At 42.4% G+C, this 16,434-nt stretch overlaps 1 protein-coding gene across 2 annotated transcripts; it reads right to left on the bottom strand.

Annotated features, from left to right (window-relative positions):
• Nucleotides 1-6,863: 6,863 nt before the first annotated feature.
• CUNH11orf87 (chromosome unknown C11orf87 homolog) lies at nt 6,864-13,382 on the bottom strand. Of its 2 annotated transcripts, none has more exons than XM_017883274.1 (2): nt 13,242-13,382; nt 6,864-12,165 (listed from the first exon to the last, which is right to left on the bottom strand). In XM_017883274.1, the coding sequence occupies exon 2, from the start codon at nt 11,902-11,904 to the stop codon at nt 11,311-11,313; it is 594 nt and encodes a 197-aa protein (XP_017738763.1). In that variant the 5' UTR covers nt 11,905-12,165; nt 13,242-13,382; the 3' UTR covers nt 6,864-11,310. The 2 variants fall into 2 exon arrangements, with proteins under 2 accessions (XP_017738763.1, XP_017738764.1); XM_017883275.1 differs by lacking the exon at nt 13,242-13,382 and adding an exon at nt 12,945-13,066.
• Between the last annotated feature and the right edge of the window lie 3,052 nt (nt 13,383-16,434).

The raw sequence follows: 16,434 nt of genomic DNA on the forward strand, positions 1-16,434 counted from the left end.
AGTCTTTTCTCCCTGAGTCATAAACTCTTTGAGAGAAGGAACCCTGCTTTCTTTTAGCATCTCCCTCAGTGCAAAAGACTTGAGCAAATGCCAGGTGACTGATTGATTACCTGATCCTTTTCCTTCAACACATGTCCATTTGGCTTCAGTTCCTATGGCTGACTCAGTGCTCCTGTACCAGCCATGAGAAGTATGAGGGCTTGGGTCCCAAAAGCAAGCTTTGTTGGGCTATTCAGGCAAGCAGAGTGTAGAGGAGCAGGCTAGGGGAGAAATGCTGTATCTGCCAAACATTTCCTTGAAGATATAGATTATTGAACAATGCCAAAGATTCCAATGATGCCGCTCTTATTGCCATCCAGAAGTCAAGTGAAACTGATGACTTGCAAATATACTGTTGCTTTTTGCCTCTTTTTTTTTTTTTTTTTTTTTTTTTTTTTTTTTTTTTTTTTTTTTTTTTTTTTTTTTTTTTTTTGCTGGTGTGATTCTGGTAAGACTCCTTTTACAGTAGTACCATAATACTTTATCAGGGATATATCCATAGGATTGCAATTCATTTATTCACTTGTTTATTTAGTATCTTTACTAAACAACTGCTATGTGCCAGGCACTTTGCTAGAGATTGGAATGTGACGTTAGAGCACAAAGAACACAAGTTTGCTGTTAATCATCTACCAGAAAATTACTCCTTCTCTTCCCCAACCAATCCTCATAAAAGAAGCCAGAACAGGGACTACCATACACTCATTGCCCACTATTGTTAGATATTTGCATATGTTTTCTAATTTAATCCACACAATAAACCTTCATAAAACTAAAGCGTGGAGAAGTTCAGAAACTTCTCCAAAGTCTCATACCTACCAAGTGTCAGAGCCAAGATTTGAACCCAGGCCATTTCTCCACATTACTGGCTGTGTTGGCTTTTCAACATCTTCACCAACACCATGGGTTCCTTCTCAGCAGTATATTGATTCTTATTCCTGTTGATGGGGTCCTATCTGATCACTGTATTCCAAGAGAGTAAAGTGAGGTTTATAGTAGATCCTGTGTAATGTCATGATTCTATGCAGGCATGCCTCAGAATTGCAACAAATGGCCTAGCAGCTTAATGTCAGAACACACACTTCCAGACATATGGAGCCCTCCTTCAACATGACAGACTATGAGTAGTGGTTATCCATACCTACAAGATGGTGACAATCCTACTTATTGAAGCTCACACAGCAAATTGCAGACTGCTCTGTAGAGCTATGCTTCACCACATTCTGAACGTGGTCTGGGGACAAACTCATCAAAGGCTGTGCCAGCAAAGTCCAGAACCTTCCTTTGAACTCCCTTTTATTAACTTTGTCACCAAGTCATGACAGATAAACAGCATCCAACTGGGGTTGCTTTGAGCCACAAAATAGAAAGCATAAATCTATTCTCTGCCCTTTCCTCCCCTTTTTGCTCTTTTCCCTCACACCATGCATCTATGAATCACCAACCCCACCAGTTCCATAACCTAACATGCACTTGAATATGCCTTTATTTTTCATCCCTATCTCCATTGGTTCAAACTCTCATCCTATGTCACAGGATTATTGCAGCTGCTTCATATCATGTCTTAATCACCATTATATCTGTTCCATACAGTGATCCTCCCAGAGTAATCTATAATAAACCCAAATCTATAACTCAGCTCTATATTCAAAATTTCTCACTAATTCCCCACCAACAACAGAAAAGGCATATCTTTAAAAGCTGCCCTTGCAGAGCCCTTAATGATCTGGCTTGCTTTTACTTTTCAGATTTCTCTTTTGACAATCCCAGTATGAACAGCATAACACTTGTGTAAATATACAGAATACTCTTATCTCTGTGTTTTTGTATGTGCTTTTGTCCTGCCTCAAAAGCTTTTTCTTATTTTGGTGAATTGCTGCTTATCCCTCAAAACCCAACTGAAATATGGGAAACCTTTTCCTAACCTTCCCAGATAGACTTAGTTGTTACTTCTTTGTGCTTTGAAGTACTTTTTCACACTTTTATTACCACACTTGAATCAAATTAAAATTTATTGGTTAATGGTTAATTAGACTACAAACTATTCAAAGTACCAGCAGATTTCATCACTCCTCTCTAGTTTGGGAGTGTCAGTACCTGACACAATGTTCCGTAAGCATAAGTTTTTTTGCCTTCTTCTTACCAAAATCCAATTTGCTCATTTATAAAATTAGGAGGCTGGGTGAAATTAGTTTTCAAAATTCTTCTATACAAACAATTTTTATTCAATTAAACCTTACATCTGCATGGCTTCTTCAAGTCTTTGCTCAAATATCAGAGGCTGTCTCTAACCACCCTCTTTAAAACCACACCCCACCCCGCCCCGCCCTTCCCCTCTTTGTCTTCATAATACTTTTCTCTCTGTAATGTACTCCAGAACTTACTTAGGTGTTCTAGAAGAAACCCCCGTGAGGGCAGGACATTTGCTTACATTGTTTACGGCTGCATTTCTGGGACAAAATGATGTCTGCCATATAGTTGGCTCACAATAAATATCTGTTGACTGAATAAACTCAATATTAGAGCTGAAGGGTTCAAAGGGATTATCTCTTCAACTGGATACATGTATCAGTCAATGACACCTAGTCAGTGGTCAAGCAAGGATTAGCTAATTTGTTATCAGAATGTGGTCAAACAGCAAGGACTGCAGGCTGATTGACAACTGTCAGTCATAGGACAGTTTCCCTGGGACAAAGAAATGAAACTACCTAAAAGTTTAAGAACAGAAGTAACCAAGGTAGACCCTGAAAATAATCCTGCCACACAGCATGGCCAGTTTCCACTTGTAGAGCACAATCTTTAATGCATCTCCCACCAGGAAAACTTGTGATGGTGGGTGTGGGAAGGATGCCCCAGGGAAGCTTTTGCCACAAGGCAAAGGTAGAGAAGTGAGCCTTTCTCTGCCTCTCCTTTCTTTGTTCTTTACTCCCCTTTGGAACTGAGTGACCTGTACTCCCTCCTCTCCTTTCCATCAGGGGATCCCTACAAAAGGCCGATCCATATGAAGGCGCAAAGACTGCTGGCAGTTATGATCTTTCTCAAGGGTGCTTGCCAGGAGATACAACATTAATCACAGGAACTAAGCTTTTAACTTAGTTCATACGGAATTAAGGGTTCATACTTTGGCAAGCAAAGGGGGAACTGTATTTCTGTCGTCATTGAATTCCTACCATGCAATTTGAAATAATCACCTACGTATATTCAAGTGTAACTAACAAAATATTTCTGACATGCCTTCCCATGTAGGCTCATTTATCTCTTCCACATTCTAGTTTCCATTTTAAGACAGCCGTGAAGCTACAGTCAATGTATAGAATGTGGTGTGTAGAAAGCAAAAAGCCCCAAATGTACACTTTCCTGTCTGATTATACCTTTGTACTAAAGGAAGTCCTTAAGGGACCACATAGAAAAGTCTATCCTTTCCAGTCCTGGGTAATCTGGGGAGGGGAGAGAGAGGAGTCTGATACTGACTGAGGAAGATGAATTGTAAGACTCTTGCTCCCCAAGCCCCTTGATTCAGAGAAAAGTTGCAATAGAGAGGGATCCAATAATAAGCATTCTGATAGGATCAGGAAGCCAGAGAACTTTGAGGGTAGTAAGGGCTTTAGCAAGTATCCATGTCTTTACTAGTGGGAAACCTTAATAGAGAGAGCTACTGTACTTTCCTGTTTCCAACAAGAAGGCAGTGGCAATGGGATGTTGGTCATGGCAGTAGGCTACTAGAAGCCTTCTTGTTTTCTATCATCTGAATAGAACCCAGAAATTCCCATTTGTCCCAGTTAAAGGAGCCCAGGGATGCTTAGAATACAGTAAAACAGCAAAATTCTTCAGTTGGAACAAAAAGCCACGGTAGACTCAAAGTTTGAGACTCTGGAAAATTGTCCAGGATCCTGGGCTCCAACTAAGAGTACAAGATAGGACTTGCTGTAGCATAGCAGCCACCAGTTTGGGAAGCAAACCAGACTGGCCACTCTCCAGTTGAACCAGCAAGGATTCCTTTAACTCTGCATAGATCTGAGGAGCCTTTTTCCTCTGCCACCATGAGATAACATAAATTATACCCAGACACAGCCTTGGAAAGGAAGTGGCACAGGAAAGAGAGAAAATTTGATAATGTGGTGACTTTCTTAAGAGAACTACCAAGCAAATAGGTCCCTGTGAGGAAGATAAGATTAATTATAGGAAAATAAAGTAGCCACACTTGTTTTGCACATCTGTATGTGAAGAGTGAGTATTTTGTCATCTCAATGCATTTTGCCACCTAAATACACTGAGGTTAGTAGCGGCTTTCCTAAATTTTTGAGATTCCATGTGCCAAAAATTTTGTACCACAAAGTGGCTATAAACCTCTAGGCTAAAATTTAAAATCCTGAGTTAAGGTCATGATCCAAGAAGAGAGAGGATTTGCAAACACAGATAGATGATATTCAGCATAAGTTGGAAAAGTGGGGTTAAGAAAGGTTATCACAAGAGCTTCTTCTTGTTTTGTAAAGTTTTAAAAAGTAGAGCCACTTTTTGAGAGAGGGAAACCCAATATTAACAGCATCAATTCAAGCCTGGAACATATCCGGAGATGATATTCTGGAAAGAGTGATTGGATTTCAACAACTAATCAGAAAGAGAATACACAGCTAATATTGCATAAATTAATCCACCCAGGGAGATTGAAGGAGTTGGGGAATGGAACCATGCTTGTCTTGTAAGAGCTAGCTGAATTACTATTCATCCCTCTCTTGAGCCAAACAGCTGTAGTTAGAGCACATATACCTACTGGGGATACAGAGGACAATGGCTAGGGATAGGGTTGTACCAATCTTTACTTGCTGCTGCCTTTACATCGAGTAGCTACTCATCTCCACTCCAGTATTCAAGATCCACTCGAAGTTTATCCAAGCTTAAGAGAAGTATTTCCTACACACAATCTGCAGCTCCTAAAGGGTAAGGGATAGGGTGAAATAATGGTCAGTATTTGGAAGAGTTTGTGCCTTCTTAGGGACATAGAGTGATATAAGGTTTAGTACTCAGGTTTTCTAGCCAATTTAGAGGAACTGAGTAGAAGTTAATATGAAAATACAATCAAGATAATCAAGCTCCCACCTTCATGGAAAAGGGGAGGGCAGGAGCTTAATCATGAGTACATGCCCCTTGTAGGAATATGGAAATTGACTATGGTGTGTGGGCATGTTTCAAATAGGTCCCACTTTAGGATCCCTTCTTAATAAGCTTACCTTCTGTCTCTTACACCCTGTCCAACTGCCGTTAAGAGTTAATCATGATACTGACATCAGGAAGAAGATGATTAAGTCCATTGCAGAAGCAGGAAACTAACCATAGTAGTAGGAGTCTTGGGTAGAGAAAAGTAGGCATTAAGGGAAATATTTGCTTCTTGCAGTTTGGGGCAATTTTGAGAAAAGTAAGTCTTGGGTAGAGAAAAGTAGGCATTAAGGGAAATATTTGCTTCTTGCAGTTTGGGGCAATTTTGAGAAAAGTAAGAGAAAAGTGAGGCAGGTGGCCATTAAAGCTTTCATGCTCCTCTTCACACGTATTTAGGAGCCAAAAGGAGTGGTGTTGGCTTGAAAACATCTAAATAGCTTTGGAGAAGCTCAAGGATTGGAGATACATGGTAAACTCCCTTTCCTTAAATATATTAGTTTGGGTCTCAAGACCTCAGAAGAAACCCTCATGGCATCATCTAACATGAAGCAAGATTAGTAGAATTGAGGTGGAGGAGGAGGTGGATGGATAGATGAATAATCCCAAGATAGACCCAGGCTTTTCACCAATAGGTTCATGGCATGCAGGGCACCCAAAGTTCCTGAATCTCCAAGAAGGGACAATGTGTGAGAGCACTGGTGGACCTATAGATGGCCAGGGTCAGGATGTATGTGTTTGAAATGGAAGACAAAGGTCCACGGTGTAAAATTGTTGTGGTAAATGTCAACACAAAAGCCAGTAGAACAACAGCACTTCAAACTAGGGAGCAGATCCTTTCAGCAGGGTTCAGCTAGGATCCATCAGAGGGGTTGGAGGCTACCTTTCCCCTAATTGGCACAAAATCATGTCAGCCACATCCCTTGCTGATACACCTGATATCTTATATTAGAGAAGTGGAGGCAGAGAAAGAAGAAATTTGAGAATTTAAGCATATGACCTCAAGATCCTGAGCATCTGTGTAAAGGAGCTGCTACATTATTATACTGGACTGTTTACTGGGTTGTCCTAAATTTTATACACATCCCATTTCTAAGATGTAGTTGGTTTGTGAGGAAGAGCAGATAAGTTATAAAAATTTTTTGAAAACAATATAATTTCTTTGAGCATCTGAGTATAATAGAATAAGTAATTATGTTATCCTGGTATATTATACATTAAATTGGTAAGGAAATACTGTCCAAAAAGCCAATTAACAAGAAAACTCTTTTATTGATAGAAAAGCAAAACAAATTTTCCATGAATTCTAATCTTTTTTCTTCTATCTACTGGATATACTCAAGTTCAAAAGTCAGTTTTTCTGTTGTTGTCATCATTGTTACTGTTGTTGTTAATCTCTCTATAGAAACAACCCCTTGTAATCACAACTGTAAGGGAAATATCCCTACCTCAAATGGGTAGGACCTCCTTGAGAAGTCATTGTCTCCAAGTAAAGTTAATTAAATTCTTATTGTCGGCTAAGCATTCATACATGGCACCAATTGTATTATTAGGTTGGTGACATTAATAAGTATTGATGTCAAGCCACATTAGCTGTTTCTCAAATGTTACCAAATAAATAGCAAACCAAATCAGAATCAGATTTACATTCATTCCAATGATTAAACACTCTCTTATAGATTGGGCAATTTATTCTAATATGAACTGAAACATCTGTGAGTCACAATCACAAGTTCCAATAAAAAATGGCCCAAATAAGTAGGCCTTTCAGATTCAAATTCAAAGTTCAGATTCACATGGGAATGGGACTAAGGAACCTGATCAGATTATATTAAAATTTCTGGTTCTAATTTAACCTGTAACTTCCACATAATATCAGCTAGCAACTGTTCAACTTTCACCTACAGAAAAGCATTAAAGCATATGTCTACATGATAAAAAAATAAAATTTAACCATTGTCTAGTTAATACAATTGATGCAGATAGAAATGGTGGAAAAGTCAGATGTCAAGTTTCTTAAAGCTAATTTTACCCATATTATCCAAAAATGATTTATCAAACTAAACAGATAATAGTCATATTTTCACTTTACCTTTAGCTATGCAGATATAAATTGTATCTCTACACAACATATAGGTTGAAAATGAAAAACATCAAACCACAATCCAGGTTCCAGGTTTGTGGTTTAGATGGCCCTAAACCTCTTCTGGATATTTTTGCTTTCCATCTAGATATTTAGACCACATTGATATGGGTCATAACTTTATCATCATTGCTACATTTGAGTCACTAACCTAGGAAAGGAAGCTTATCTAATTACCAGTTTTCCAAGCTAACCAGGACTCTCCCCTTTCATTATTAAAGAGAAAGTCATTCTGATTTGACCCCAGAGAAATAAGTGCATGCACATACCTGACTTTTCAGTATCCTCTTTGGATAAGAGGATGGAACAACTATTTTGGTTTCCATCTCATTCTTGTAATGACAGAAAAGAGAATACAAAAAGTCAATTGTAAATTTATACAAAATGTATGCATATATAAATACATATCTACGGGTGTATATAAAGTCTAAAGATTATATCCATCTACATCTTTAAGATTCAGAGTCTTGTACAGTTGACATAATAGTATTCTCTCTCCAAATTTTCTCATTTTTAAAAACAATAAGAATCAAGCATGCCACCTTATTAATACTGAATAGCAAGTGCAGAAGTTAAGCTGTAGCTATAGGGGTTTGAAGCAATTAGTTTGACGGGACATCAGTGAATAAAATCCTTGAAACAAATTTAGCTATTTCCAGATTGCCTTTTGTTTCATAAAAATGAAAACCTAAATGCCCTGTTGGTAGCATCCCAAACTCCTGAGACTGCCAATTGAGCTCTATAAGAAGCAGTGCTTTAAACAAGGTCTGTATAAATTGCTTGGATGTGTGCTTATTGAAATAATTTGGTGTGGGAACTGGCTTACTAGAATTTCATGTAATTCTCTATCTCATAAAAAAATCACAAGTGATACCACTGGAAGCTTAGGTTCTGAGTATATTAAGCTCAGTATGAAATCTGACTCACAAACTGCATCATCTTTACACAGAGCACTATTAAAAATATTAAACTACAGTCAATCAATGGAGAAAGGCATACACATTTAAAGGTGCGCAATAAAAGTGTATTACAGATGTGTGCCCATGTTGAGAGGTATTGAGATCATTTGTTTTACAATATACATAATGCTTTTATTTTTCTTGCTCCTTGCATTCCTTTGGGGAAAAATGATGTAGGACAATTTCATAATTACCCCACAGAGTGTACAGGCTGCTCCTTGGAAGGGGATTGTTATTGCATGCCTTGAATATACTATGATTCATAAGGCAAGAACATATGCGTAGCTTCAGCACCAAGAAAATGGAATCGTTATCCAGCACTGCTCACAACAGAACATCTTATTGCTTTAATAAAATGGGAAATTATTCACTGTAGAAAGTGCACCAAATAAGGGGAAGAAAATAATATCCTTGCACTTATTGGAGCTCATTGGAAATGACGAAGCTCCCTTCTGGGTCCCTGGTTCTATTCAAATTTCAACTCCAAAAATCGTTCTGTAATAAAGTATTAAAGAGCTACCACTGGATGAGGGTAAGCTACAAAAATTAATGGACTTTCTTCTTCACAGTGCCTTAGTCATTCTGATGTACAATGTAGAACTCTGATGCACTAAAGGATTCCCTAGTGGCCTGAGGGAGTTAATGCACTCTTTTACCTATTACTAGGAAGTGACTAAGGCACTGGAGAAAAACTTGTTCGTTGTTTAATATATTGTACCCAAAGAGTATACCTGGTCTTCCTAATATTACAAGATGGCATGCTTCAGTGATGATCTTCTGTGCTTCAGGAAAGGTGATTATCTTATGGGTGATTAAAATTAAGTTTATTAAATTATTTTTATAAAAGATGCAGACTGAGCTTGGACAATTTAATAGATGACCAGAAATATTAGAGGTAATATTTCCTCTGGATAAGAGCACATATGTATGGACCAAGCAGACAATTTAGAACAACTAGTTGCTTGGGAGAGGGATGCTCATAGGGGCACTGTTGCCTTACACCCTGCAGGATAGTAAGGACTCTTTTGGTAGAGCTTTTTGCAGATCATTTTCATTCATACATTTTCCAAAAATTTGAATAGCTGTCAAAGGCTTGATTTCCAAGAAATGCCACTGCATATAACTAATATTGTAATATGCTTCTGGCTTCTTCTATCATTCAACCAAAGGAAACAAGGTGGTAAATAACTATAGACTAATTCCATTTCTAACATAGATGGCCTTGTCTGGCATTAGAAAATAATAAAATATTTATCTTATTTTTGCAGTGTTTTTGTATGTTCAGTGAAGTTAGGACAGACTGAGAAAGATAGCCTTTCCTTTGCTGCAGGCAAAGATTTGTAACTAAACAAACAAGCTGCAAACTTTTTATCCTATAAGTAATTACTGGATATAACTTTTCTTGAAATTCGCATGTCCTGTCATCCAAATTGCCCGACATCCCCACCAGTCTCATCCCCAACCACATACAGTACAAGCAAGCACAAACACCACTGCCTCCAGGTGGTAACTGCATGCAGGGAGAACTACAGGCACTGTTTAAATATTAACCATGTTTTTAATAGATGGCATTCTTGCACATCCATTATTTGTTTGTTTCTGTGGTTGTGTTTTTTCTGTTATTTGCAAAAAAAAAAATAAAAGCATGTGTGTCATCTTTTTATAACAGTCCACTACAGAATAAGGTACAAAAGAACACTTCTGGAAACAGCAGAAGCCAGGTCTGCACCACTGAATTTCTCATCCAGTGGTAACCATTATATCAACAGCTGGAAATTAAGAACAATAATATACAGTTTGGAGGACATAGTACAGAACTATAGTTTTTTTCTGTATTTGGTACCAATATAATAAATATATAACAAAGGTGCACTTGTTCTAAAAATAAAACAGAAACATTCTAGTTGGTTAGATACTGCACTTTCAGTACTGCACATCACCTAATACTTTTTTTTTTTTTACAAAAAAGGTAACTTATGCAATGTTTAATAATAAGAAAACCAATAGTACACGCTAACTCGATTGTAGAAAAAGAAGAAAGAACCCAACCAAAAGCCAGAATAGTCACTTTCCAAAACAGCCCCTCCTCCGCCTTCACAACTAGAGGAAGTAATCAGAACGGTGAGGCGACTTCAGCACCAGACCTGGCTGGACAGCTCCCAGATCCTCTGTAAATCCTGAAAATGTCACAGGTCAAAGGTGTATGGGTGGGGGCGGGGCAGGGAGTGAAAGCGTTAGCTTTTTAAAAAAACTCATTTAAAGATTTTAACGTACTTATGCTCGGCCAGCGAGGGTCATTTTAAAAAGTAAATTAAAGGTTCTGTCCTGGAAAAGGTAATAGGTAATAGTTAACCAAAGGGTGAGAAATGGGCTGACTGGCGAGGGGTACCTGTCATAAACACTTTCTGGGGACTATTTTCTATGCCCTCTTGCAGTCCTGGTGCTTAATGTAGACATTTTCTTTATAATATACTATTGCCTGAGCCCGGCTGAGGGTGGGAATGGGGAGGAGAGGGAAGCTAAAGAAAAAGTGAAAGCTTAGGGGTCAGAGGGGAAGGAAGGAAACTAAACCTTAACTTGACAGCTATGTACATTACCGGGCCCCCTCCCCTCCCTTTGCTCCGGGAATCAATGCCTTTTATATATTTGGTAGCTTGTGCGGTTTCTCCTCCTAATTGAGGGGAGCGCGGGTTGGAGTGGGAAGATGCATCCTTCATTGACAATGAGAAATTATGTGATTTGTCATGCGCTTGGATTGTGTTATTAGTATTATAATAATTACTATAAATATTAATAAAGTATTATTATCAGCGTTATTTCTTCTTCCGAGACTTTCCTCGCCCAATATTTACAAATACCGCACAGTGCCTCGGCGGAGGAGAAACAAGAGTAAGGGGAGGGCAGGTAAGGAAACCAGGAAGAGGAAAGAGGGGCCAGAGGAAAAGGAAGGAAGGAGGAAAAAAGCAAGGATGGCAAAGATGATGGAAACAAGGACGGGGAACGAGAGGGGCTAGACGATCAGGACAGTACCACCGTTTGCAAAAGGCCCTCGCCAGCTGTGTCCAAACAGGAGGAAGCTGTGTGTGCTCCTTGGGGACTGGAGGCTGGCGGTGGAGGCGGAGGAGCACAGGGACCCTGGCACGCGAGGCCAGGGGACGAAGAGGAGGACGACGAGGCGTTGGAAGGGGCGCAGAAGGGAGAGTCCCGGGGCTGCCTCTCCAGCCGGGTTTCCTTTGTGTGGGTTGGGGCCTGCCTGCCAGGTCGGGGCAGCCCCCCGCCACCGCGGCTGCCGCTGCAGTGATCCCGCTCATATTCCTCCTGAGCCCTCTGCATCTTTCGCTTCTTCATCCTACGCTTGTGGATGTGGAAAGTGGAGAGGGACAGCACGATGAGGCAGAAGATGAGGGTAACCAGGACAATCAGCACCAGCGTGGAGGAGAAGGACTGGAAAAGCTGCTGTCCCACCTGCGTGATGCAGGTGCCGCCGCCACCTGCGCCTGGGCCGCGGGCACCCGTGTTGCCGCTGCCGCTGGCGTTGGGGGAAGCAAAGGTCCGGTTGAGGAGACACGGCGGCAATGCCAGCCTCAGCTCCTTCGGCGCCCTGGCACTCATTGGCGCGGGGCTGGGAGGGGCCGGGCCCACTAGGCTTCCCCTCTTGGGCACACTGTTCCGACCAGCCAAGAAGAGGACGGAGCCCACGTCACCCAAAACTGCTCCCTGTAGCGGGAGGGGGTGTGCGAGCAAGCCAAGGACTAAGGGAGCAACTGCTGGCAAGCAAGGCGACCAAGGAGTGAGCGGCGCCCGAGAGATCCTCGCCGATCCCACCTGGAACGCGTCTCCACGCGCGCACCTTTCCTTCGCGGAGGCACCAGGCTGCAAAGACACAAAGCTTAGTTAGAATCTCGACCGCTGCCCAGGGGAGTGCGGTCGGGAAGAATCAACCACTACCGCAAAGCGGCCCTCTGGGCACGCTGCCTGAGCTGGGCGCTGCCCGTATTTTCGGTCAGCGGACCCCATCCTGCCCGCCCGTGGCCGTGCACCAGAGCCACCAGCAGCCTGCTCACCCCACTCAACAGGATGGGGTCTACACCGGCACCGCGGAGGTGCAGATTACTCAGCAGATAAGGCAGCCTCCCTTCCGCCCTTCACAACTTTATAATTGCAACAGACAAGCATCCGCTTCGGATTGAAGTCCCTACTTCCCAGAGCGCCGGCTCTCCTCTTTTCTGCGTCCTCTCGGTAGATGTCTTCGCCTGGATCCCTCCCCTCCCAGCACCCACTCCGGACCACCGCGCGGGCTCCGGGTACACAGTCCTTCCTTTCCCTCTCCCTCCAGACTTGCCCTCCCTGGACGGCGTCAGACCCTTGGGTCCCATTCCCAGGGGGATACCCCTGGCACCACATCCCACTCTGCCTCTGTCCGCGACCGCGGCTGACGAGCAGGAACGCGCTCCATCTCCTCTCCAGCCTTCTTCCCTGGCATACTCCCCTCTCCAAAGCAGCTGAAGCATCTTTCTCAGCTGACACATTCCCACAAACGGCCCCCTCCTCCCCATCTCCCTATGCCCCCAACTTGGCAGTAGCCTGATTCTTTCGAGAGGAACTGGAATGGAAAGAGGAGGGTTCCCGCCTGCAAAGTTTGGGGAACAGACCTTCTTTCAGTCCTTCCTAGACCCAGCCCGAAGGCCCCGAGGCTTTTCCGGTGTACCGGAGCCGGTAGACCCGCAGCGTGCAGGAGAGCCTCCTTGCTGCTCCCAAGAGGCAGCTGCAAACTGTTGCACTGCGGAGCAGCGAGGCAGCGCGCAAGCAAGCCGGGGCAGAGGCCGGGGCCGGGGGCTGGAGCTATGCCCGGGGTGGCTGCACAGGCCGCGTGAGCTGTCCTCCCCACTCGCGCCCTGCCATCAGGCCACCCCGCCATCAGAAGCCTTTAGTCACACCTTGTTTCTTACCTGGACCGCCAGCTGGCTGCAAGGAGGGAGCCCCCACCGCGCGGCTGCAGTGGCGGCTGCAGAAGGCGCGGAGTGAATGGGCCAGAGACCGAGCCGCGCTGCTGCTGCCGCTGCCGCTGCCGCCGCCGCCGCCTTCGCCGCCGCTTCAGGGAGCTGAGCTCGCAGCCTATTGCCAGAGAGGCCGGTGACGTCAGGCAGCCACTGCCAGGGCTCCAAGCCACCCCTCAGGCCCCCACCCACCCTAGCACCCCAACACCTTGTCCTAGCCTAGCGAGCCTCTGACACACACTTCCCAGTTCGCTGCCCTTCTCCAGCCCAGGAACTAGGAGGAGCAACCCACACCCCCACCCTGCAAGCAACCCACCTTTCTCACTCTCTTGCCTAGGAAGAGTTGAATCTTCAGTTCTCCAGCTGTCTGATTTAGTTCTAGAGCTGACCCTTTGGTCCCAGAATCACGTTTTTACACTCTGGATAACCATCTCCCATTGGTGCACAGATCAGACTTTCTCCCTGGTGGCTGATAAAATTTCCCCACCCCAATTCCTCTCTGTGCTGCCCGTGGTTCTGAACATAAACTGAGTGCATTAGATGACAGGGACATTTCTCAACATAGATGTGACAGAACCCAAAACACAAACCTGAATAAATTAAATAATCGAAATTAACCATTTTTCTCCACTGGAATTTCCAAGTTATCTTTCACTCCATCTGATTCATGATCCTTCTTGCATCCCTCACATCCTCATCTCTAGACCCCAGACCCACTCGATGTATTAAACACTCCTTCTATTCTGTCAATCTAGATACGCATGAGCACACAAAGCATAGTCTTACAAGGAAGAAATATGAAATTATTCACAGGAAGGCAGAAATGAACTGCCTTATGAAAATTCCAAGTATTTGTAGCTTGCACAAAGTACCCCTTCATTGGCCCTAATTCTTGGTAAAGTGTTTGCAGCACAACCTTTTAGCAAAATGGATAGAACTTCCAGAAAAGAACTCAACAGCCTCCCTAAATCTTGGAAGAGACTAGTTAACTATTGGTTTAGGAGGCTTGGAAAAATATGAATAGTGCATTTGGTTACAGAATCCAGCTTTGAAATGGAGTATGCTCATTTTTCTGTTGGAGAAGCTAGCTGGGAACAGTACCTAAAGACATTGCATGGTCTTTGAAGGCACTCAGATGTATTACTAAATGTGTATTTTCTTCTTTCCTTCTTGTCTTGTTTTCTATCTTTGAGTCTAGCACAGTGCCTTGTAGCTCACTTGATAAATTAAATGATGCAGTGTATGTTGTTGCTCTTTCCTGCTATGCATCAGAAATGACTGATGCCCAATTATCTGCTTGTATTTGCTGTATGTGTAAAGAAAGAGGGTCTGACACGTGGAGGAAAAGGCTGTCCGTAATCTGGGGGTCCCTTCTTCTCTCTGTTTAGGCTCACACAGTCACTGATGTCTGCCCCCCGCCCCCATCCCAATGCTAGCATTACCTTCCTGCCTGGAATGAGAGTACCAGATGCCTACAATAGCCACCTGCCACATTTGGACAATTTGACTTTGGTGGGCTCAGGGGATGGAATGGTGAACCTTTTTTTGTTTTGTTTTGTTTTTCTTTTACTCTGCGACTAAGTGACACTTTACCATTGATGCCTGACAGGCAATGCCCCATTTTTTCACACTCGCTTTGCTCCTGAAAAGTTGAGTCTAATAAACATTTTGTAAAGCAAATCCAATTTAAGATTCTCCAAAAAGAGATCTGGCTATTTCAAGAGACTCTTCAGCAAAAAATAAAAGTTTTTTAAAAAATGTTATTTTGTAAAGCAAAGAATTTTTACATAATAAGAATTAACTCTTGGCCATGCATAGTGGCTTACGCCTGTAATCCCAGCACTTTGGGAGGCCGAGGCAGGTGGATCACCTGAGGTCAGGAGTTGGAGATCAGCCTGGCCAACATGGCGAAACCCTGTCTCTACTAAAAATACCAAAAGAAAAGAAAAAAAAAAAAAAGAATTAGCCAGGCATGGTGACAGGTGCCTGTAATCCCAGCTACTCGGGAGGCTGAGACAGGAGAATCACTTGAATCCGGGAGGCAGAGGTTGCAGTGAGCCGAGATCGTGCCATTGCACTCCAGCCTGGGCAGAAAGAGCAAAGCTCCATCTCAAACAAACAAACAAAAAAAACTCTCAATGGTCTGTTTTCTAGATCTGAAGGAATTAGTTATTGGGTTTTCCCTATGGGGAATATACCTTTACAACATGTTGTAATGGGATCGCAATATGTATGTAATGGAATTCTTCTTGCAAGCCAAGCTTCTAGGACATGTCAGAAGGCTTCCAATGTTATTCTTTTGTTACAAATGATAGCCATCTGTTATACCAGGAGTGCTAAAACTGTGTGCATTATTTTATACACCCTATGAAAAGACAAGGTCTTAATCTGGAGAACTTACAGTCTACAGCAGATGAATGTGATTCATCAGAAAATGATATTTAATTGGAAATGATTTAGGTAAAGACATTAGTTTGCAGGTCAAAAGCACGGGACCCTTTTTTGTCTATTCTCTTTCAAGAATAGGCAGTAGGGTCATAATTTGTTCTTACCCAGAGGACAAATGTGCTAAATACATAGATTTGGATGTCATTGGGTAGTGTGTTTCAAACTCAAGGAAGAGCAATGATAGCAAATATGCGCACCTCTTGGACTGCAGGAATTGATCCCACTGAGTTGCCACATGATTTTGGCACATCTGGCTTAATGGCAAGGCTTCTTCCAGACAACACCCTTGTTGCCACTATTTTCAGCACCAAACTTCACAAGCCACACTCCCAAGAGTAGAGAACCAAGAAGCTTCTGAGATTCCTGTAATCTTCCATTGTAATGGGAAAGCCCCTCTGGACATAAGCATATTCCACATATTTAACAGCACCTAATATTTGCGTCCAAGTTTAATGAAGAATCTCGATCTAACTTAGAGAAAAGTGCCACATGGGCACCTGTACCTAAATCTAAGAAGCATTGAATCAATAATAATTATAGCTATTATTATTTGCAAAACACCTACTATGTACCAGGCTATAGTAAATCCTATATTAGCATTAATCCTCTCTACAACCTTGCAAGGTTATTTTTGTCAAAATACAAAATTATTCATTTACTCACTTGTTCGACAAAAATCTGTGAGTACCTGCTATAG

This window comes from Rhinopithecus bieti, unplaced genomic scaffold (genome assembly GCF_001698545.2).
Source record: "Rhinopithecus bieti isolate Rb0 unplaced genomic scaffold, ASM169854v2 scaffold_11964, whole genome shotgun sequence".
Classification (NCBI taxonomy): Eukaryota; Metazoa; Chordata; class Mammalia; order Primates; family Cercopithecidae; genus Rhinopithecus; species Rhinopithecus bieti.